This window comes from Mixophyes fleayi, chromosome 2 (assembly GCF_038048845.1).
Source record: "Mixophyes fleayi isolate aMixFle1 chromosome 2, aMixFle1.hap1, whole genome shotgun sequence".
NCBI classification, from domain to species: domain Eukaryota; kingdom Metazoa; phylum Chordata; class Amphibia; order Anura; family Limnodynastidae; genus Mixophyes; species Mixophyes fleayi.
In genome coordinates, this window is record NC_134403.1 from 17,157,954 (window position 1) to 17,183,479 (window position 25,526).

The 25,526-nt window shown below is 40.2% G+C and overlaps 1 protein-coding gene across 2 annotated transcripts in view; it reads right to left on the minus strand.

Annotated features, from left to right (window-relative positions):
* Window positions 1-25,526, minus strand: part of LOC142140737 (retinal guanylyl cyclase 2-like) — an 82,028-nt gene that overhangs the window by 6,147 nt on the left and 50,355 nt on the right. For both annotated transcript variants that reach the window (XM_075198575.1, XM_075198574.1), the window contains exons 7-18: window positions 25,186-25,317; window positions 21,611-21,691; window positions 18,528-18,704; window positions 17,168-17,324; window positions 16,067-16,216; window positions 15,355-15,503; window positions 14,211-14,374; window positions 11,454-11,646; window positions 10,044-10,218; window positions 9,396-9,494; window positions 8,697-8,791; window positions 7,590-7,675 (exon numbers count right to left, since the gene is read on the minus strand). In XM_075198575.1, the coding sequence (XP_075054676.1) occupies window positions 7,590-7,675; window positions 8,697-8,791; window positions 9,396-9,494; window positions 10,044-10,218; window positions 11,454-11,646; window positions 14,211-14,374; window positions 15,355-15,503; window positions 16,067-16,216; window positions 17,168-17,324; window positions 18,528-18,704; window positions 21,611-21,691; window positions 25,186-25,317 (1,658 nt within the window). The remainder of the gene's footprint in view (window positions 1-7,589; window positions 7,676-8,696; window positions 8,792-9,395; window positions 9,495-10,043; window positions 10,219-11,453; window positions 11,647-14,210; window positions 14,375-15,354; window positions 15,504-16,066; window positions 16,217-17,167; window positions 17,325-18,527; window positions 18,705-21,610; window positions 21,692-25,185; window positions 25,318-25,526) is intronic.

Genomic DNA, 25,526 nt, shown 5'->3' on the forward strand with positions numbered 1-25,526 from the left:
TTGCACACGAATGGACGACTCGCACGATAATTCACTTATGAAATGTATCTTTGACAAACCCTATTTTCAATACATGTAGATATAAATACAAGATTACTTTGCAAAATCATTGACAATTAGATGGCAGTGGACTCTCTTAAAATGAAGGCAGGTTGACAAATATCACAATTTGACCTGTGAAATATAGTACTAACTACCAGGCTAGTAGGGGTAGCAGCTGCTATGGGGGTGTAACATACTACACTCTATGATTGCCCAGTTTATCTTGTATGCTGTAATTGTGGTGTACTGAAGTTAGTCCTGATCTGGTAGACCCCAATAAATAAGCCCTATTGGCTGATATAAGGGACGCTGGAGCAGGAGTAGCGTTGCTGGACCAGGATAATTACACCAGCAGCCAGGGGAATGACGGCTCTCGTTGGGAAGACAACAGGAGTGCAGTGAAGGGCCTAGGTTGTTGGGGATTCAATTATTAGGAGGTCAGATAGGATCATGAATGCTGTCTTGGTCATGGTTCATATCACTACCAACGACAAAGTTAGGGGCAAATGGAAGGTCCTCAAAAATAATTTCAGGGAATTAGGTGAATTAGATAAATATTCAGAGTTATACCGGAGTTCAACAGGAGGTAAAAAGGTGAAGAATACTCTACCTGATATCACTGCTACAGGAGGACAATCTCCATCGCTACCAGGACACTCCCTGCCGGCCTCTTGGCAAGGATAAATTCACTGCTGATTTAATAATTTGCAAACCTTGTCTCTCCCTTCATTTCTCAATATGTCCAATCTGTTCATCTGTACTCCCAAATGCTTCTACCCACACTACACTGACTACTTTACATGTCTCTCCACACTGCATCATCTTCCTCCCCTTCCTCCTATCCTACTTTTTCTCCTCCAGTGCGCTCCATCTTCCCCATCCTCCCTGCCCAATATCCATACCATATTCAACTCCCCCCTCCTGCAGCTTGACTGTTTGCCTCCCCGTCCACCACCTCTGCTCTCACCTAGACTGCTAACCTTAATGTCCCTTTAGCTCCTATTGTCTCATCCCCCTCCCCCTAGAATGAAAGCTCTCATGGACAGGGTCGTCTACCCAATGTCTCACGTCTGTCAAGTCTCTGTCTTCCTTGTTGGTCCCCGTCTGATGCTGAATTTGTTCTGCTAACTGCATCCATACTTTTATTATTCTGCTCTGTACTCACTGTTTTCATGAATGTCATATCTGCACTACTATGTTAGGCACTGCAGAATCTGTGGCGCCATACAAATAAATGGTAATAATAATATAGAACATACTGCAGCATCGCAACAACTTTTCAAGCAATAGAAAACAACTAATGTAGTTAACAAAGTTAGTTTTTAAGTTAATAAGGGAAAAAGAGAGCATTTAGGTTGTTAAAACTAAATGAGACTAAAAATTAATTATGGAAACAGAAAAAATATATAGTAAGGAAATAAGGCTATCAAAGACAATTAAAAGATAATACATATAATCCCAAAATGTTTTCCAAGTGCATAAACAGCAAGGAAAATAACATTAAATGACATTGTCAACTAAATGGTGACCTAGGAAAAATAATTGTACAAGATAGAGCAAAATGATCTTTGTACATATGTTTTCCTGTATTCACAAAAGATGAAACAATAACAGAAAATAAGTTGTGTTACTTGCACAACACAGGAGAAGGTGCTGTTACACTTAAACATAATTAAAACAGACAAAGCACTTGGTGCAGTTGCCTTCCACCCCTGTGTGCTAAAGGAACTAAGTTCAGTATTTGATAAACCACTATTACTTATATTTATGGACAGTCTCAAATCTGGGCCAGTGCCACAAAATTGGCGGAAAGCAGATGTGGCTTTAATCTTCAAAAAGGGAACAAAATCGAAATCTATAAATTGTAGAGCAGTGAGACTGACTTCCTTTGGGGGTAAATTGTTTGAAGGACTCTGAAATATTTTGTAGAAAATAATTTGATAACGTGATGTCAGAATAGTTTCATTATCAGATACGCCTAATTAATATGATTAGTTTTTATGAGGAGGTAAGAGTATTAGATCTAGGTAAAAAAAAGTTTGTGCATTCATAGAGAAATGGTTGAAGGACAGAAGAAAAAACATAGTTATAAATTGAACATATAGATACTGGATTAAAGTTATTACATGGAGGATTAAAATGGATGTAATTAAAGGTAGACTTATGCACTAAGGCTGTCATATTTACTTTACTGCTTATACATAGAATACAATTGGGGAAAACTGAAATGATAGTTGTTGACAGATAGCTGAGCAGCACAGTGCCAGGCAGCAGCTGCAAAGGCAAATAAAATCCTGGCATGTATAAATTGAGGGATAAATACATGTGATGAAAACATAGTATTTCCATTGTATAAGTCACTATTTAGACCACATCTTGAATGTAGGGTACATTTTTGGGAACCACACTGGGAGAAGAGCATAGAAGAACTAGAGAAGGTCCAGAGGCAATCAATTCATTAATAAAGGGGATGGAATTATTAAATTATAAGGAAAGCTTAGAAAAACTAGGTTTGTTTACATTGGAAAAATGCGCCTTACAGGTGAGCTAATAAATATGTATAAATATATAGTCGATGTCAATACAAAGATTTGTCTAACAAACATTTCATACCAAGGATCATACAACAGACAAGGGGTCATCCGTTGGTTTCACTCTCAGCAGTGGAAAGAGTAAGCTACTGTAAGGGTGATTAAGCTGTGGAATTCCTTATTAAACACTTGTCCCCTCTTTGCCCACATGATTCGCCTCTATCCCCAAATCTGCGTCTGTGCATTACAAACCATCCTTCATTACTACTTGTGTTTTATCAGTGATCCAGCTCTCCCATCCTTCTGTTGCTGCTGTATCTCTTCTACACCTTGTAACCTCTCAGACTTCATATCCACATGGCGGAGAGGAGCCTAGAGGTTACAGGAAGAAAAGAAGAAGCAAGAAGCAAGAAAGAAGATGCGGAGATGCGGACAAGGAGAAAAGAAGATAAGTTAATTAAAATTGAGACAGAGGGCTGGGCATGTGAGAAAAGCTGGTAGAATGGAGATGGCATTTGTGACAAGAGCTGATGGTACAGGTGGGCATGTGAAAGAATAGCTGGTGGGCAGCAGGGTACACGCCAGTATGTAACAGTTGTTTTTTGTTTGCTTTGTTCTGAAATCTAACAATTGGAGCCTCCTGCGTTTACTCCTGGGCAGCAGTGAAGCCAAGACAGCATTCTGCGTCAGACATCAGTACATCTGGACACCAGTGCGTGTGGATTGCAGCCTTGCCAGCAAGGAAGAAGAGTTTCAATTTTTATTTTAACACTGTCAAGTGTGTGTGGGGCTAGGAATTAGGGGGGGGGGGGGGGGGTAGGCTCAAGATTTGTGTAGAGCACCAAGAAACCTTGCACCGGTCCTGGGAATGATGTCTGGCAAATGTGGCAGTGTGTATGCACTCCCGACCAGCGCGTAGGCAGATATCTGTACAGTGTACAGAGTCACCATCTTTTGAGCAGATGGTTATGACAGATAAAGATCACAGATCTGAAGGTAAATCGTTTGGGTATGTACACAGGAATCTGCATGTTCATCTGGACTTTCAGTCATTGGTAAAATCGTTACAGAAATCGCATCTGAAGTAATATTCTACAATGTGTACTCAGTTCAACAATCTACCTTGATTTCTGTCTGCGTTCATAGTTGCATATTATATTGTCACATTGTTAGCAAGGATAAAAGAGACACTCTTATATGACGTTCAGCCTTTCATAAGGTCTAATGCTGTGATATTCAACCAGATATATTTCAAGAGCCACCCATGCGGTCCTCTACATGTCAACAGAGCGGCACATTACCATAATCTCAGCAATAAGTTAAAACAAAAGATTTAATCAAAGAAAGAGACACCTATCTGTAATAACGTATCAGCAGGCAAGTGTTACAAGCTATAACAAAAACATCTGACAATAAAGCGTCAAGGAGCGGAGGGCCACAAGTAAAAATTCAGAGGGCCACATGCGACAATAGGTTTCCTGTTGCCTATCACTGTCCTAATGAGTTGGTCCAAGGAAGGCAATACTACAAAACAGACAGTGCTAGAACAAATAGTGGTATCAGCTCAATTATTTCATTTTTTTATGAAACATACGGTACAGTTTTTGTAATGCTGAAATAAAACAACATTGTGGAATGAACAAAAAATTAGAAAACACAATATTAGCAAACAATTGGGGTATATTTTGGATAATATATGTCTTGTTGATATTCTAAGTATATTACAAGTCATTGATATATTTTGTAACCATGTAAAAGTGGCAGATTGCAAATTGGGTGCTTTTTTGTAAGGTAAATTTACACATGCGTTTCAGATGTGTAGTGCTGCCAGAAAGGACTCAATTCATTTTCCTGGTGACCTAGGGATCATTCATGTCCATAGGTAAACCAAGGGGGTTTTCTAGTGCACCTAACAGTAGTGCACGCAGCATTGCCCATGTATATTATGGGGATAGGAAGAGTTGGAGAGCAGCCAAGTACTGTCTAAAATTATAGCCACACTCCCATGTATGCTGGTCACGCCCACTGGCGGCGTGGTGTGGAAACCCCCCTCTACAAGTCCTGCGTTTTCCCCTGATATTGTTACGGTGGGATAGCTTTGACACGAATAGGTGTCCTAAAATTCAACCTGCATGAAAAGTGGGGTTCCCATTTTTCGGTAATTAAGGGGAGGAAGGGATAATTGCAAGAAAAGTGGAAATTCGCTTTAACAAGTAACTAAAAATGTACAAAGGAAAAGGTAATTTAATTCAGTCCAAATGATGCTGAGTTCGCTTTAAGAAAATGACACTTAGCACACACAGACCTAGGTTCACCAGTAACAGTTTGTTTCAGAGCTATGAGTGTTTGCTTTTCTCTCCCAACCATCCACAATCTAATGAAAATGGAAAGTTATACAGCAACTTTGTCATTAATATTCACCAGCCGCTCTGCGAGGAAGGCATATATTATTCTGATGGCATATTAACAGTGAAATGTTTGCAATTTTATTTACATGTACAGCAGTTCTTTAAAATTCCTGTTTTACAGAACCTTTTCTCTTCTAATGCTGATCGCTGTATTTATTTTGCCTTTCTGTTTTTTCTTTTTACATCTTTTCACTTCCAATTATTTGGTTTGGAGCCCAGCAAGCAGTTTTCTTTGCGCTGAGATATTACCCTATTAACGGAAATTTATTGTGTTCCATAAAAGCGATACCTCCGAGACGCAGGCATTAATCAAAATACATTGTACATTTTTATGACAACACATAAGCTGTGCAGACATTTGCCAAAGCAGGTGCTTTAAATGCAAAACAAACGGCCCAAGAAGATTGCTGATACCCAACTTTTCTTGTATTTGGCAGTAATGCTATTATATATAATCACACACCTATGCCTATTAGTGCGTAAACAGGATTTTCACATATTATCCAATAGCGCGAATAATTGGGGAGGAGAGGAAAAATGAAATCGTATTAACTAGAATTTTTAGGAACATTTGACAGGTTGTGTGTAGTACACGCAGTCAGTGGATGTAGTAAACAGGGCTACCAGATCAGCCATTTAAAACTAGACGCACAAAGAATATGTATTCAGCAGTCCTGCATAGCAATTAGTTTAGATTCTAATATTAGAAATTGAAGTCATGTGACCAAGACCATTGCAGTGTGGCCATTCGGCATGTGTACTGGATCCATCCAGGTTTAAATGGCTGGCCTGGCCACCTTACTATTAATCCATACCTCCCAACATTTGAGTAGTCAGCATCGGGAGAGGGGGCATGGTCATGTCATGGTGGGAGGTGTGGTTACTGCCCCTGGGGGCGTGTCTAGCACTTTGAAGTTCTTGGCTGCCCCTCCAAACACCTCCATTGCAGCGGTGGCTGAGGCATACCTCCCAAATTTCCCACCCACGTGACAAAGCTGTCCCGATTGGGATAGCAGGACAGAGCCCTCAATTGGGGACTGCCCCGCCTAAATCAGGACGGTTGGGAGGTTCTGCCCCGGTGACTCTGCTATCAGTTACGACAAACAGAAACAAATCATTTCCTTCTAGTGTAAGGGTTGTGATTGGTGGGTCGATCTAGGGTACAAGAGATGAATGTTTGCGCTGACACTGACTAAACAGTAAGACAAGGGGCGTATCGACATAATATTTGTGGTGCTGGGATGCTGGGTGCTAGGATGGCTGAACTGAAACAGAGGCTTATGCAGAAAAGAGAGAGTATAGATCAGTAATGGGCAGCCTGATACACTCCGGGGATCGCACGGTGCGGCCCTTTAACCTTCAAGAGGGCCGCACATTACCCATAATCTCAGTAATACATTAACATACTATATTTAATTAAAGAAAGAGATGCCTATCTATTATAACACATGCCCAGGTATATTAAACAAGTGTTACAAGCTATAACAAACAAACCTGCAAATAAACCAGGAATGGGTTGGGGGCCACAAGTGAAGGCACGGAGGGCCGCATGCGGCACTAGGGCCACCAACTGCCCACTGCTGCTTTAGACAGTGCTGGTTTGGTTCCAGTATAGCAACACTGTGTCCCCTTCTGATTATATCGATACACTACAAGCATTGAGTACGTACCAGCACTATCCTGCTCATTGATTATATAGCAACTCTTTATCTCTACATTTACTATATAACAGCGCTAACCCAACAGTGTATATGACAGCCCTGTTTACCCCATGGATTATATAGCAGCACTCTCTTCTCACTAATTATATAGCAGACCAAATTCCCATTGACTAAATAAAACCATTGACTCTTCATAGAACGTACGGTTGACCTTCAATCACAAAGTGTCCGGTGTTACTTTCTACTGTACATTGAACTCTTTGACTTAGCATAATTAGTAGAGTCCAAATGGGATCAGGAGGCCCCAGGAAAGCTTTGTTACCCTCTTTAGAACTCCTCTCAGCTTTACCCCTGTATTCAGAGGTTGTGAATAGGACGGGTCTATAGTAGATAGTGGCCAGCACGGTGGCTCAGTGGTTAGTATTTTTGCCTCACAGCACTGGAGTCATGAGTTCGATTCCCAACCATGGCCTTATCTGTGTGGAGTTTGTATGTTCTCCCAGTGTTGCGTGGGTTTCCTCTGGGTGCTCTGGTTTCCTCCCACACTCAAAAAACATACTGGTAGGTTAATTGTCTGCTAACAAATTGACCTTAGTCTGTGTCTGTGTGTGTGTGTGCATATATATATATATATATATATATATATATATATATATATATGTTATGGAATTTAGACTGTAAGCTCCAATAGAGCAGGGACTGATGTGAGTGAGTTCTCTGTATAGCTCTGTGGAAATAGTGGCGCTATATAAATAAATAAATGATGGATAAGATGGGTTTATAGTGGACAGGGCCCAAGGTGGTAAGATTTTGGGCTTGTGTCTTAAAATCAAAGATGCACAATTTAAATTACCCAAATACTTACACGTTCAGTTGCACTCTATATTGCATCTACCATATCTTGGCTATGCAGATTATTTAGTAAACATGGTAAAAAATATACCTACCCCGGCTTTACATCTGGAGGACTTGGTAAAGGTTTGGTAAAACCATCTCTTCCTACTAGCCAAAATGTTTCTTCTATACCTTTTCCCTACAGAAGAAAGATTGAATTAGTTTAGTGCAGTTTAGTACGGAAAGTCTCCATATACATTTACCGATGTGAACCGGAAATATGTTGATGTTATTGGCATAATGCAATCAGCTCTGTTCTGTTTACAGTATATTAAGCGCTAATTCTTCAAGAGAAATTTTCACCAAAAAAAGTCTAGCTAATCACTCCTTAGGTAAGGTGACAGTTCTGTAATCTGTGTCACTTTGTCAGTCCTCTAAACCTACTGTGACGTGTAAGCTGCTGCTAATAACATTCAGAAGTATATACGTAAAACTTTCGTAAGCTTATCAGAATTAAATATATTTCAAATTATGGGGGATCAGATTTGTCCTGGGCATGTCGGACTTCCTGCCAGTAAGTCTACTGAACAGTAGCATACAGCGATCGATAAATCGCTCACCTACATACAATGTAAAGCATCTTAACTTCTGCCATGTTATGTGAACATTTATATGTATCTATGATGCTAGTACAAGATGAATCTTAATATTAGATCAGTCTATATTTTATGTTGAAGATGCTTTGACTATTTCTCAGCGTATAATTACACAATATGCTTTGATAGTCATATGTATTTAGTTTTACTACTATCAACAACAACAGGAAAAGTCCGGACGTTTATTTTTTGTTTCTATAGAGTCCGTACCTCCCAATAGAGCAGATTTTTTTGGGACAGAGCTTATTTTATCACTATTTCGCACTTCCTCATATTGAAAATCTTTTTAAATTTGACGCATTAATATAAGATTCCACAACAAAATCAAAAAACAAAATCCATTGCTTCTCTGACATTATTCCCATTTATAAACAGCAGTCGTAACTAGGAGCCAAATCTGCTATTGCATATAGTGAAGCCGCTAGCAAGACAGTTCTTCTATTCAGTAAATAAATCATTGATTTAATAAATACAACGGACTGTTCTGACAACAGAAATATGAGTGCGTGCAAATAACTAACACAATGTTTATGTTTTAGTAACACTTGTATCTGCTCAATTTACCTTTAGTTCTGTCTTTCCTCTAAGTTCTATTTTATAGTTTTCTTTTAGGGTTCGAAGTGTGGCCACTGTGCTTTGGTTCACGTGGATTCTGTAAGCTGTGAGAGAGTGATAAATATATGGATGTCATACAATCATATTCATCCCGTGATAAAGAGCGCACATCATGAAGAATATCAGATTGCCTAAAAAGTTTTTTGTTTTACACGTCAAATAGGCTTGTGGAGATGACAGAGGTAACTTTAAGATAGTTACATCCCTAAATAGTATCTTTAATACAGCTTATAATTGTTGTGTGCGATGACCGCGACAATGAGCTAGAAATCCCATCAGCTATTTCATGCACATTCTTCAATAGCAGCTCTATCTAGCTCTCTCGGCGGACATAATTACATACTTTTCAGCATTTTTGTGAATTAGCTCCAAGTTGTCAATTCTTCAAGACCCCCTGAAAATCACCCCATATGAAAGATACATTTGGACATTATTAAGTCATTGTGTTCTTAATATACAGATCAGCGGCGTTATACAAAATGATCATGTGACTTCCAGCGATCTAATGGGTTCAACCTTGCCGGACTAAATCCTGCTCCTCAAATATTGTTTTTGCCATACAAAGCCCCAATAACATCTGCCACTCTCCAAAGCAGTTTGCTGATCTGCGATTAAAGTGAAATTCTACACAGAGCAGTGGTGACTTACGCAGTCCTGTGGATTCCATTCGTGAAGCTGTATTCACGGTGTCTCCGAATAGACAGTAACGTGGCATAGTGAGGCCTACAACGCCAGCCACACATGGCCCTGTGTAATGTGACAAAGAGATTGTACACTGAAAATGAATGTGCTGTTATATACAGTAAACAAGTTCCTGTTTTTCTCTGCACCGCTGTTTCCTCTCCTGTCTTCCACTCCTCTTACTATCCCTATACCACCCCCTCTCCAAAAATGGCTAGGAGGTGATAGAAGTGACAACAATATAGACACAGGAGTAACAGAGGACAACCAGCACTGTGTATCTCTGGCACTAAGAGATCTTGAGATAGATTTAGAAACCCTTCTAAAAAGTGGAGTTGTTGCCCATAGCAACCAATCTAGCTATCATTTACCTGGTACATTCTAGAACATGATAGCTAGAATCTGATTGGTTGCTAGGGGCAACAACTCAACTTTTCCTTTTCAGAGTGTTTGATAAATCTATCCCTTCTCTGAAAGAGATTAGAGACTGAACAATTGATAAATAAGGTGCAATAGAAAGATAAAATAACAAGGACATTTTTATGCCAAAGACACTTTTATAAATGCCTCCGCCAATATTTATTTATGCTAATAATTGAGAGGGCAACGATATACCTGAGTGCAAACCTATCCTGATCCTGACCGGCACGTCGGGCATGTGTCTCATCTGGAAGGTGCCCACAGAGCTCAGGATGTCTAGAGACATGTTGGCAATCTCTGCCGCATGCTTGTTCCCGTTCCTCTTAGGGAGGCCCGAGGCCACCATATAGGCATCACCGATTGTCTCCACCTGCAGAGAGAAAATTCACTGTGTTCTAATCTTATTCAATCACTCTTGTAATATAACACCGATGGATATATAATAATGATCTGCACGGTGGCTCAGTGGTTAGCAACTCTGTCTCACAGCACTGGGGTCATGAGTTCAATTCCCAACCATGGCCTTATCTGTGTGGAGTTTGTATGTTCTCCCCGTGTTTGCGTGGGTTTCATCCGGGTGCTCCGGTTTCCTCCCACACTCCAAAAACATACTAGTAGGTTAATTGGCTGCTATCAAAATTGACCCTAGTCTCTCTCGCTGTCAGTGTATGTTACGGAATTTAGACTGTAAGCTCCTATGGGGCAAGAACTGATGTGAGTGAGTTATCTGTACAGCGCTGCGGAATCAGTGGCGCTATATAAATAAATGATGATGATGATGATTGTGAAGCTTACACTCTATCTTGTGCCTATGTAAGATAGTAATAATGTATTATCCCCAATATGCTGGAACATTTATATACATTTTCTGCTGCTTTATTGTTTATATTTAAAGTTTTCTGCAGCACTAAGGGTTAACTCTTTTTCAAAGAACTACAACATTGTTGCAACAAAGTGAAACACTTAGCAGCTATCCTGTTGCGCCAAGTTCTATTGCATGAGCGGAGGAGGGAGGGGATGTTAGAGCGCAGACTGTTGTCTTTTCAAAAGTGGATTTATACATCTGCTGAAATCGCCAGTTCAAAGGTAGATTGTTTAGAAAAACTTTAATACACACTTTTTATTGCACCAATAAGCAGCACAAAAAAATCACCCCAATCTGAATATGGGCTATGAATTTAAAATGTGTTAATTTATCCGTAACAACCATCGCTGGCTGTGTTTTTTTTCCCCACTTTTTATTTTCTTGTCGTTACCACTGTTAGGAACACAGATGAAATCAGTCTATTAAATCTGTCTATTCCGAAGTACAGAATAATATGAATAAATAATGCCCCATAAACATTTGAACCACAATGTATAACAATTTTTTCCCCTGATTTATTTTGTCCTGATTTCTTAAACCAGCAAACCAATCCACAGATCAGTGTCTTCTATTTAATGCGGACAATATAAACAGAAAACTTTGGAACGTGGAATAAATTTCCATTTTATAGTGGGCTGTATTGTACTTTGCATTGGAATGTTACATCGCTTGATAAAATGTCATAATATTACAGTCTGAAAACTTGGGCTGCAGAGCTGATAATCGCCCCGTTCTCTTACTTTGTAAACATCGTGATTGCCAAGGACGGCGTCAAACAAGGTATAAAGGTCATTGAGAAGGTCTACCACTTCGATAGGTTCACTGAGAGCTGATATTGTGGTGAATCCGACAATATCACTGAAGTAGATTGTAACTTTATCAAAGTATTCAGGCTCCACCGTGGCTCCAGTTTTGAGAGCTTCGGCAACAGATCTGAAAGAGACACAAACCTCCCAGTGATTCATAATGTTAAGAAAGTATGCTGGTGTACAAGGAGGTTAATGAGACCCAGAATATTGTTACAATGGAGGCTGCCAATTTGTGAGCTATAGACAACAATATTCATAAGCAGGCTTATGATTTAATTAGGGACTAGTGATATTACACTAGTGATATTACCGTCACAAAAGGCACTTCAAAAATGGCTGCTTCCAGAGAGTGCAGTTATTGGGCCTGAGTCATTAAGGAGAGCAAAGCAAAACAAAAGAGCAAGTTTGATCCTGACCAAACCATGTTACAATGCAAGGGGTGCAAATTAGTTTATTATTTTGCACATAAGTTAAATACTGACTGTTTTTTTATGTAGCACACAAATACTTGGTAGCCTGATTTGTACACTGAATTTTAAATTTAATCTAGGACATGCTCTACCCCAACTATAAATCTGTCTCCACATTTTAAATTTACCTCCCCCTCCAATGTAACATGGTTTAGCTCAGGTACAAAGTTACTCCATTTTTATGCTTTGCTCTCCTTTATGACTCAGGCCCATTGTGTATCCTGTAATGTGACAATGTGCACTTCAAGAGAAAGTTAACCGGCTAAAGCCCCCAGCGAAATTTGTTTTGTGTGTCATCCACTTGTTTTTTTGCTAAATGCACCAGTCTGGAAGTAGACTAACTAGGGTGTCAAAATGGCCATATCTGTATGGCCTGCAAAAGTCTACATCTTCTGATGGGAGGAACTAGCTTAGACTGGAAAACTTGAGACATCCCTTGAATGTGGACTTTCATTGGGCCCAAGCTTGCGCTGCGGTGTGAGATATTTAATTTAATTTTAAAAGGTGGGGAGGAAACTCCTTGTTAGCGGACTCGATATTTACAGATGTTTACATACATCTAAAAAACATTTCCAGATTTCGCACATATCTCACACAAAACACTGCAAAAACCTTAATTCATGCACTTATCATCTCCCGCATTGACTATTGCATTTCCCTCCTTACTGGCCTTCCCAAAAAACAGACTCAAACCCCTACAATCTATTTTGCACGCTGCAGCGAGATTGATTTTCCTTGCAAACCTTTATTCCTCTGTTAAATCACTCTGTATGTCTCTACACTGGCTGCCTGTTTTCTACCGAATCCAATATAAAATACTCTTACTAACCTACAAGGCCATCAACAAAGCTGCACCAACATACATCTCCTCTCTTGTCACAAAATATCTCCCAACTTGGCAACTCCGTTCTGCACAAGATCTGCGTCTCTCATCCACACTCATTACATCCTCCCATTCCTGATTACAGGACTTTTTCCGGGCTGCACCCACTCTATGGAATTCTCTCCCTCGCACAATAAGACTTTCCTCTAGTCTACAAGCGTTCAAGCGTTCTGTGAAAACCAACCTCTTCAGACAAGCTTATAATATTCCTCAACCAACATCTTAACCTCACTACATTACCCTATTACCACCCGTTGTACAACTACCCCTTGACCAACATTGTTGTATGACAGGATCATTTAGCTTATGAGTCACTTTTACCTCTGCAGTCTGGCTGGGCCGACTGCAAATGTAGACTTAACCTCATGTGTCAAACTCCCATTGTCCAATAGATTGTGAGCTTGTGAGCAGGCCCTTCTCACCTCTTTGTCTGCTTTACCCAGTTTGTTTATTAGTTTACTATGTTTGTCCCCAATTGTAAAGCGCTACGGAATATGTTGGCACTATATAAATAAATGATGATGATGATTGGATGTGGCATAGATTGGGTCTTGCATCTGCCCTCCCCCCCAGGGCCGGTCCTATAGTGGACTACCTTTGACTGGGTCACAGGACTACCTGCATTTTCTTTTCCTTTAATATGCTGCTGAGCCAAGTCTTGCCCACTCCCGCATGGCTAAAATTTGCCAGCCACCCGCTGGGGTATTGTCTGGTACTATAGGAAGTCTTTTGCACTGTGAAATTATAGGCTCAATTCTACCGATGAAATGGTAACTTTAGACTCGACCACAGTTCCTATGTCATTTTGACCAATTAATATTTTAGGAGTGAAAAGAAAAAAGTTCTATTCAGTAAATGGACTGATTCTAATTTGATAGTAAGTATTTTTACTCTTTCCACCAGGTACATTGTCATCTGGGGGTAAATGTATCAAGCTGAGAGTTTTCCGGCGGGTTTGAAAAGTGGAGATGTCGCCTATAGCAACCAATCAGATTCTAGCTGTCATTTTGTAGAATGTACTAAATAAATGATAGCTAAAATCTGATTGGCTTTTCAAATCCACCGAAAAACTCTCAGCTTGATACATTAACCCCGTGGACTTGAAATTCAAAAGAGGAAACACAGAATTTTTTATGGTGGACAGTTTGCAAAAGTGTAACACACTGTGTTAGTACAGAGATGTTGAGAAGGAACGGTGAAGATGTTTCCTCCTCATTTCATCAATGCTGCCAGCTGCAATTGCGGTAACCTGTTCCCCTCAATTATTTAATCTCTCTGACAAAATACCGCAATGGTTTGAACATTCTAGAACACAATGAAACAGTTTGTACTCACGGAGGCAGCATCTGCGAGAGAAGTTTCTCTGTTTTTTGCTTTTCGATCTCCAGTTCCTCTGTTCTCTCCCTGATTAAATCTTCTAGGTTACTGGAGTATTGTTCCAACATCCTCAACATAGAGTCTATGATATTGGTTTTCTTCCCTTTGTTGATGGTCTTAAACTGAAAGTAAGATAGAGGTTAATTGTGGAAGCTGTTCAACTTTATGGACTATATTCGGTGATACAAGGAGACATAGATGGGGTGTCTTCCTTTGGTTAAACTTACAGGCAATTTGGGATAATTGTATTTGTTTAGTACATCTTTTTTAGAGGTACACAACTTCTGCATTTTATAGCATAAAAATATAAAAACATACAACTGTTACATAATAAGGGCAAAACATGGGCAAAACACTCAACCTCAAAAACTTTATTTTGCCTTAGTGGCATTGGCCTTCACTGCATCTAGAACATGTAGACCCACAATAGCGAACAAGCGTTGCTCACAACTTAATGCCGAACTTTAAGTTTTGCGTCTAACTTTCCTGCTTCTCAAACCCCGACGTGAGGTCTGACTAGTAGGCAGTTCCATTGAACTGGGTGAAACATCACGCAGCATAAATGGAACTTTTCACCGCAGATTGATTCAGCCCCTTAAAATGGAAAGGGTACGTCTGCTTCTCTCCACTGTGAGTTATGTGGAAAGAATGTGAGAAATCACTGCAATACTAGAACTTGATGTCTAAACACACAATTCAACCATAAGACAAAGGAATATAAACCCCAGAAACCACTGGAGACCATCACAATGGCTACGGCAGAAGAGCCAGGTTCATTGACTGTGGGATTTTCCTGAATATATACATCTACTCCAGATACATTGTCACAATATACATTTAATTAATGCCATTACACTAAGGATTCTATTGAAGCCATTGTCCATACTTGATTTGATCATTGCTGCTTTGTCTATTATTCATTGATGCTACACATGTGACACTAGCAAGGATTGGAGAGAGTCTCTGAAAATATTTTACTAGACTTAAACTTCTTCTACTTCTTCTATAGACTTCCTCTATTTTACTAGACTTAAACTTCTTCTACTTCTTCTTCTATAGACTTCCTCTATTTTACTAGACTTAGACTTCTTCTACAACCAACCTGGTCGAAGATCTCATCGAACGTTGGCCTCCGCTCTGATAGTTCACTCCAACATTGTTTCATCAGCTGAATGCACTCAAGAGGGGCCTGGTCGGGGGCCACAGTAGGACGACATAAAGGAGGTGGCTTTTTCACTTTTCTAATGATTTCTGGGGGGAAATCACGAAATCACAAATATACAATCACAAATATAAAATTACAAATATAGAATTACAAAAATGTTCTTGTTATCTCTCAAAATTACATAACTATTATTAGAAGAGAAGCAAATTCAAAACTAATCAGATCATTTTTAAAGCATTTAAAATGGATGGCTTGGAAGAAATTTCTCAACAGGGGTACTTAGTATAAATGAACACACTTTAGGGTGTACATGGTAAACTGTCCATGTCTAATATTACCATCGTATGGAGTACATGTTAAAGGAGGTTGAGAAATCCTGCTTCATATCATCATTTGTGTCCACTAACTTGGGTAGAACTCTCTGAAGACAGAGAATGCAGATAACCTGCCTGCCAATTATCTCCTGGTTGAAAGGTTGAACTCCATCTTTGATAATGTACACAACTAGGGAACCGTGAAGGTAAAGTAGAGCCAAATTGGGACCCCAGAGATAGACTGATATGGACGTAGCCTGTGATTTATGGCCGTAGATGGGACTCCTTGGTATATCAGAGCTACATATATGTGTTGTAAAGGCAACAAGACTTACCCTCAGCTGAAAGCCCCGACATGCAGTATGGCGGACCCCTTACGACTACTTCTTGCAAAATAATAGCAAAGCTAAATACGTCCCCTTTAAAAGTTCCTCTCCTTGCCAGATTTTGATCCCGAAGTAATTCTGGAGCTGTCCAAAATAATTCTGTAGAGAAGAATCCCATGACATTTATTAACTATTGGCAAGAACAGAATTGTAGTATTTGACATATTTATGAGTTTAAATTAAAGTGCACCTATCAGCTACACACAGTGGGGGCCATATAAGAAGTGCAAGAAATCCTATTGGATGGTGCCGTGTGACTTCATCACCTAGATTTTAGCCAAAGAACATGATGTTTGTGGAGAAGCCCAAGTTTACTTCAGCCAAGGGGAAGAGTTGGGTGGAGTGAGAGAATTCCATTCTAACTACGGAGTATGGAAAGTGTTCCGCTTAGTTATGTGGAGCGGTGTAAAAAAGAGATTACATTTCTTGGAGCAATGCTATTGAAATGAGTTAAGAAGTAGGAGGGCACATTTTGGGGAGGGGACTTGATCCTTGCTGTGAAGAAGAGAGTTCAGCCATTTCTACTCTACAGAAGGACTTTATTTTTGCACCAGTTATGGTGGAGATTGGGTCTTGTCTTACGCTTTGGATGCGACACATTTCATAACTTCCAATTGCACTTTGCCAGAGACACACGTCCCAAGATGAACTTTGCCTAATATAAAAAATGCTTAATTGTCAACAACTAGTGTCCCAAATTTCTCTTTTTGGAGAAGTTTTAATGAATGGATGGAGTGGTCGGAGATTGCACTCTGATACGACGGTTACACTTTTGCGTAGTGCTCTTCATAAGATATTTCTGTCTCCCCAAAAACCTATGCCCACTTCTTGTTTTCAGATGTGCTCTTGTGAGTGGAGAGCAGGCGTGCACGTTAAAATGCTTTGGAAAGACCCTCAATGCATTCAGCATGGCTGCCCAACACATTCCAGTGGAAGCCAATATTCATGAGCCTAACAACTAACTCGGAAATGGAATCATTACTAAAAAACAAGTCATCTGCAATGGGTACGCTCTCGTTTTAATGTTCAGTTATTTATTCCTATCCTCACCTCCAGGGGGGAGCTGGACTCGAGGAGCCTTCTGGTTTTCCACAATTTCATTAAATCCATAATCAGTAATCTTCAGGACAAATCTGCCATCCACTACGCAATTTCGGGATTTTAGACGTCCATGCGGAAAATCTCGATGGTGTAAATATCTCATTCCCTGTGAAACAAACAAAACAACATTAAAAAAAACACAAGTGGATTAGAACAGAAACCATAGTGAGACACAACATTACCCAGGCCTTCCAGCAGAGGGCTCCACTTAGTGTAATTACTGGAGCTAGGACTGCAGTCTTAGTGGGGCAACCCAGACTGTGTACAAGGGGGAGGATATTGAGGCGTGTAACACCCCTCAAAAATAGAAACCTTTTTAATGACTGGTGGAATAAGTCTTTGGGGCTGATGAAGCGCTATTGGCAAAATGGGTGTAAATGACTCTAAAATAAAAAATAGTACAGAAAAATAGCGTATTTTCAGCCATATACAGAGCTGTACGCATCTCAACATACCTCCGCATCAGCACCTGCTTTACGACAAGTCATCATCATCATCGAGTATTTGTGTTTGCCCTATAGCCTACTACTCAAACCCTAAAAACAAAAGATACTATACAATTTTGGCTGATTATATACAAATATGTCTGGATAGCAAAAGCTAGAAAGATAAATCAAGCTAAAGTTGCAGGAAGGCACTTAAAATCAATAAAGGAGAGTAATCTGGAAGCGGAAAAGCATCTAATAAGAAGGCTATGTTCATTAGCCCACAAGCACCATCATAAGAATATACCCAGCATGGTGGCTTAGTGGTTAGCACTTCTGCCTTACAGCATGAGTTCAATTCCCAACCGTGGCCTTATCTGTGTGGAGTTTGTATGTTCTCCCCGTATTTGCATGGGTTTCCTCCGGGTGCTCCGGTTTCCTCCCACACTCCAAAAACATACTGGTAGGTTAATTGGCTGCTTACAAATTGACTCTAGTCTGTCTGTCTGTGTGTGTATTAGGGAATTTAGACTGTAAGCCCCAATGGGGCAGAGATTGATGTGAGTGAGTTCTCTGTACAGCGCTCCGGAATTAGTGGCGCTATATAAATAAATGGTAATAATAATAATACCCACCACAATGTCTGCTCTATCCTGTAAGTATCAAATAAGGCAGAGTACTAATTACATTAGTAGCAATCTGACACATTAGTCTGAATTATATGTACAAATTTTTTTCCTCATTATTGTCCAAATCATACAACTGCCGTTATGGAGCTTTAATAAGTCTGTACTTTGAGCCACATTTTCCCTGTGCAGTTGCACAGATTGTTACGGCTATAATTACCCCCTTTTGGCACAAAGCAGATAATGTTTAACGAATACCTTTATCAGATCTAGAAGCAATGAAGATTTAAACATCCAGTCCAGTTTGACATCTTCGTTCCTGAGCAGATCTTCCAGGCTTCCCCTGGAACAATGTTCCGTCACAATAGCAAAGATTCCGCAGTCAGAGAAAAACCCCAGGAAGGGATTGACATTTTCATTCCTCAAATCCTTCATCTGCAAACAGCAAAAGCACCAGCAATTTATATGCAGTAGATGTAAGGAAAACTTTATTACATTGACATAAAATTAGATTTTAGAAATATTTCACTACTGGACTTTTAATATATCAATTCATGTCCCATTTAGAAGTCCGAGGGACCTATAGGGCTCCATACTCACATAGCATTACCTGAGCACAAAGCTTAATGATATGTCATTGTAGAATATGAAACCACAGTATTGTAAACTTTCCTTCAATAACACTTAAAATTCACAGGGCATACAGAATAAAAACAAATACTGAAAATTACATACAGAGTGAGAGAAGTGGTATTATGCAGATATTCATGCATGATTACTAAGAACAGACACTGAGCATTACTTTCTACATACAGAATGAAAGAAGTGGTACTGTGCAGTTTTTCATGTGTGCAAAAAAAGAACAGATACTGAGAATGACATTCAACATACAGAACAATTGAAGTGAGACTGTGTAGATATTTCTACATACAGAATAATAACGGATACTAAGAATCACATTCATCGTACAGAACAATAGAAGTGGAGTTATTCATAGATACAGAATAAAAACATATACTGAGAATTACATTCAGCATACAGATTAAAATAAGTGGAATTGTGCAGTTATTCATAAATACAAAGTAACAAAAGGTACTGACAATTAAATTCACTATACAGAAAAAGAGAGGGAGGTTTTTTTTTACCTGACCATACAGTCATGGCCAAAAGTTTTGAAAATGACAAAAATATTATTTTTCACAAAGTCTGCTGCCTCAGGTTTTATGATGACAATTTGCATATACGCCAGAAGGTCATGAAGAGTGATCAGATTAATTGCAATTAATTTCAAAGACCCTCTTTTCCATGGCAATGAACTTTATCCCAAAAACAACATTTTCACTGCATATCAGCTCCGCCACAAAAGGACCAGCTGACATCAGGTCACTGATTCTCTCGTTAACACAGGTTAGAGTGTTGACAAGGACAAGGCTGAAGATCACTCTGTCCTGCTGATTGAGTTAGAATAACAGATTGGAAGCTTTAAAATGAGGGTGGTGCTTGAAGTAATTGTTCTTCCTCTGTTAACCATGGTTATCTGCAAGGAAACGTGTGCAGTCATCATTGCTTTGCACAAAAAGGGCTTCACAGGCAAGGATATTGCTGATAGTAAGATTGCACCTAAATCAACCATTTATCGGATCATCAAGAACTTCAAGGAGAGAGGTTTAATAGTTATGAAGAAGGTTTCAGGGCCCCCAAGAACGTCCAGCAAGCACCAGGACCGTCTCCTAAAGTTGATTCAGTTGCGGGATCAGGGCACCACCAGTGCAGAGCTTGCTCAGGAATGGCAGCAGGCAGCTCTGAGTGCATCTGCACACACAGTGAGGTGAAGACTTTTGGAGAATGGCCTCATGTCAAGAAGGCCAGCATAGAAACCACCTCTCTCCAGGAAAAAATTCAGGGATACACTGATATTTTGCAAAAAAGGTACAGAGATTGGACTGCTGAGGACTGCGGTAAAGTCATTTTCTCTGATGAATCCCCTCTCAGATTATTTGGGGCATCTGGAAAAGTGCTTGTCCGGAGAAAGAAAGGTGAGCGCTACCATCAGTCCTGTGTCATGCCAACAGTAAATCATCCTGAGACCATCCATGTGTGGGGTTGCTTCTCAGCCAAGGGAGTGGACTGTCACAATTTTGCCTAAGAACACAGCCATGAATAAAGAATGGTACCAAAACATTCTCCAAGAGCAACTTCTCCCAACCATCCAAGAACAGTTTGGTGATGAACAATGCCTCTTCCAGCATGATGGAGCACCTAGCCATAAGGCAAAAGTGATAACTAAGTGGCTCAGGGATCAAAACATCAAAATTTTAGGTCCATGGCCAGGAAACTCCCCAGACCTTAATCCCATTGAGAACTTGTGGTCAATCCTCAAGAGGCGGGTGGGCAAACAAAAACACACAAATTCTGACAAACTCCAAGCATTGATTAGGCAAGAATGGGCGGCCATCAGTCTGTATGTGACACAGAAGTTGATAGACAGCATGCCAGGGCGAATTACAGAGGTCTTCAAAAAGAAGGGTCAACACTGCAAATATTGACTCTTTACATAAACTTAATGTAATTGTCAATAAAAGCCTGTATGAAATGCTTGTAATTTTACTTCAGTATAACATAGCAACATCTGACAAAAAGGTCTAAAAACACTGAGGCAGCAAACTTTGGGAAAATCAATACTTGTGTCATTCTACAAACTTTTGGCCTTGACTGTACATTCAGAATAAGGACTGGGGAATGCATCCAGCAACCAGATCAAAAGAGGTGGTACTGTGTTATTTGTCAATTTAAAAATCTAGTATTGTTTATAGAAATGAAGGTAGCTCGGCAACTATACCTGTTGTAGAGTGTGCAATGTTTTGGTGTAAAATTTACGTCCATTAGAGTTGCACGTAGCTGGCACTTGCGGCTTCTTGCTCTTGGAGAGGTGGATAAGAGGCATTAGCTCAGTACAAGGAGGGTGTGCAGACGCACGTTAAGCACAAAGCTTTAATATGCGTCCTGTTTAGAGTTACACGGATCATGAAACATGTCAGCTACCAGATGTACATTTTGCACATATACAGGGTGCATCTTTGCTCCTGACACATCTAGACACTAGATTTAAGGATGCAAGTAACCTAAGATGCATGCAGCTCGCAATACAGGTGCGGAAATGCAAGTGCCCTCGTCTGCAAATGGGAAATCTTTACAGGCAACACTAAATCATGTCCTATGCTGCTAATGGCCTTATGCTGATGGAAGATGGAAATCTGAGCAAGGATAAAGGTAATTTCCCAGTACGTTAAATAATAGCAACACAATGTAACCAGTTACTAGGTGACCTACATGATACTCACCTTGCGCAATGTGCTGGTGGTGCTCTGGCGCAGCTCGTGGTAGGGACCCGGCTCAAATTTCTTCAGCCAAACCCAATCTCCCTGTAAAAATAATTTCAAATCACATATGCTTTATATTACTATCGTGTATCTAGTGCAGGCAGCCACATAGTTGGAATGTTCTAACGTAAAGACAGATGAATGGTGAGCGCCAGATTCCAAAGGTTGGAAGCGATATACATCACAGGTGAAGGGACGGTCTATGTACTGGCTTTTGCCAAGATTTTTGACTTGGTTCCATGCTGGGAGCTTAGGCAGATATATAAATTCTAGTACACTCTTAGGGGTAGATTTAGCAAACCTTCTAAAAAGGAAAAGTGGAGGTTTTGCACATAGTAACCAATCACAGTCTAGCTGTCATTTTCTACAATGTATTCCTGTCGACTCCACCATAAAACATTGCCAGAATACGTCCTTTTCTTACTCAACATGCTGCCAAAACTCTTATCCGTTCTCTCACCATCTCCCGTCTTGACTATTGCAACCTCCTGATATCCGACATTCCTGACACCCATATAACCACACTTCAATTCATCCTAAATGCTGCTGCAGACTGATCTTGTTCTCACCGCTCCACATCTGCTGCACCACTTTGCAAATCTCTATACTGGCTCCCTGTGTCCTCCGGAATCAAATTCAAATTACTCATCCTTACCTACAAAGCCCTCAACAACACTACCCCTGCATACATCCCAAATCTTACATCAAAATACTTTCCCTCCCACCCTCCAAGGACTACCTCTGATTTTCACTTTGCCTCGTCTCTGGTAACCAGGCCCGGCGCTCCCATTAGGCAACCTTAGGCAGTTGCCTAGGGCGCCGGGACCTGCAGGGCGCCGCTGACTAGATTTTCTAATCTAGTCAGCGGTTCAGCGGCACGAGAGAGATGCACAGCAGCGGCGGCGGGGCGGCCGCCGCTGTTTTTTAATGTCCGCATGATCACTGACGTCAGTCAGTGATCATGTGATAGTCTGTCCGGCGCCTCTGAGGTATCACACTGTCTGTCACTGACAGACAGTGTGAATAAAGTTATTCCCCCCTCCTCTCCCCTCTCAGCATGCATCGCGAGGAGCAGCTAGAGGAAGATAAGGTGAGTGAAATCTATTTTTTTTTTAATTTAGTGTGTTCGGGGGGCGCGGGCGGGGGCGGCTTGCCTAGGGCGCCGAGAACCCTTGCACCGCCCCTGCTGGTAACCACCTCTAACTCGCGCCTACAAGACTTCTCCCGTGCTGCTCCCCACTTATGGAGTTCCCTACCACGCTCGATCAGACTTTCCCACAGCCTTCAAATCTTTAGACATTCTCTAAAAACCAATCTCTTTTTTTTAAAGCTTACCTTATCCCTGATGATACTACACACACTAATACACCCACACAGCCGTCCCAATCTCCACTCTGAGCCACACTCGCTCCTCTTGTTACAGCTGTGTCCACGTCCACTAAGAATGTAAGCTCTCTCATGAGCAGGGTCCTCCATACCCTTTGTTTTCATGTCTACATTTATTTTGTCTGCCTTGTATGTCCCTGTTTTAAGTATGTCCCCATTCTATGTATGTACTGTTTTCCCTACTGTACGGCGCTGCAGAGCACTGTGGCGCCTTTAACCGTCAACAATTAGGATAATAATGTAGATAAATGATAGCTAGAATCTGATTGGCTGATAGTGTTCAGATAGATGAATCCTTTTTTGCTGGTTCAGTGCATTTTGTTTCGCTCTTTTCAAGCTGAAGAATCCCGTGAACATACTGAATGATTTGTATCCAGAATTTGATGTATGTTATGGAGCAGACATGCTGCTTTTAAAATTATCTGCCAACCTCCCAAAAAAAAAAACTGTCCCCACTCGTTCCTCCAGCACTTGTCTTTTATGTTAGATTTCCTGCTGTTTTAAATGATCGCCTGAACCTCATTCATGTCAGTGTGGAACAACATTTGACTGTGCTTGTAAATTCACAAAGACATTTTACTGTGTGAAGATTTAATTTGTATCTACAGGACTTGAAGCTCTTCTGAATGGAACCAAAATGCTGTAACATAACAACATGGGGATCTGTCGATTACAACACAGTGAACAATGTACATGTCATTTTTAAAGGATGGTAAAACAGCAATGATTGGTAATATTATGCGGATTATACCAACAAAGACTTATTACTGATTATATTTATGCCATGTATTAATTAATGATACATTGATTGCTCTTATTGACTATACAATTTTTTATTATTTTTTTGCTTTTTACAATGTTTCGTACCTGTACTAAAAGCAGAAGGGTCAGGTACAAAATTTGTGGTGCTCGCTAGTTACTGAAAGTGCAACCGTCTATAATAATTGTGCATTAGTTTTCTCTTACCACTAGGTGGCAAGCTAGAGACATGAACTAATATGTTTTTATGGCTGAACCAGAAATAAAAGCATTAAACACTGTAGCTGCCACAAATTTTATTGATGATTTACTACTCGTAGAATGTTGTACAGAAGCATTTATGTCTATATTCCTCTACCTGTGTCCTATGTGTTAGTCACACTTGTTATTATTGTTATTTTTACCCTTGAGAACTGATTGGAACGTAACTGGTGATAAGTTGCGTATAATGCGCACAATTACTCTGCGCACACCCAGAGATGGACCACACGCCATAGAATGCAGCAACGTTCCATTCAGAGAGTGCAAAGGACCCTTCCTGCAGCCTATGATTTCAAGGATGGAACAGGGAGGGGCCTGGGCGTACGTAGGTAGTCAATATACACTAAAGGCATGCCAAGCTCAGCGCAAACAGCAGCGTCCGAGCCAATCTTTGGGCATCTCAAAAGTACGTGCTTTTCTTTCCGAGTATGCATACTGGAACGTGTGTTTACAAACAGAAGCAACTGTTAAAAATTATTTTATGTACAGTAGACATTATGAACATCCTAATATATATGTATTTTATGTAAAAAATATATTTTTTTATATATTTATTTTTTAATGTTTTGATATTAATGACTATATTATTGACAGTTGACGTTAATTAAAAAAAATAAATTCTGTGCATTCTATTGTGACTTTAAATTCCACATATGTACTGTACATATCCTTCAGTGTATTGTCTGTTAGAGCAGAGTGGACCTAGACCTGTATTCACCAACAGACGTATCTATAGGTCCGCTCCTTGTTGGATACGGATGTATGTTTACCTGATTTTTGGGCGTTTTTTTTTAAATAAAGCACACATTACGTTTGTTTTGCGTTTTCTAATGAATCAGGCCCCTAGTGTCAAGAAGTGTCTATTAAAAATTAAATACATTTGCCGTTTGGCAGTGCCAGGAAAGTGTCATAATGGCTTAATTGAGTTTCAAGTGCACCGATCAACTAGACTTCATGGAGGCAGCCATTTTGTCATCTGAAACAGTGTTCATGGGAGAATACCAATCATTTGACAGGCTGCAATCAGTGACATAACTGAGGTACGAACAGTAGCAAAATGGCTGCCTCCACTCTCTGTAGGTGACATGTGCAGGATAACTCACATACTGTAGTTTGTGCCACCATTTTACCTCATAAACGGCCACGTTGGAGTTCTCGTGGTTGGCCCCCACACTTCTTGTAGAAAGAGAACGAGCCATGGATTTCAGGCTTTTACAGTCGGAGACACTTTTAGTGTCGCTGAGATTGTCAATGTTCAGTTTCTGCAAATAAGAACAACGTTATATCAGCAGGTTATATTATTACGTTACAGTGGTGATAATAACGTCTCGACAAAACAAACAGGGATGGAACTTCTAAAGAAGGCTACATAAAACTGCAAAACCAAGCGAGGTTTGTGAGATGAGTGAGGGTTTATCATTCTCCTTGAAGTTGTCTGAAAACTGTATTTATTTTGAGACGTGCCTAATAT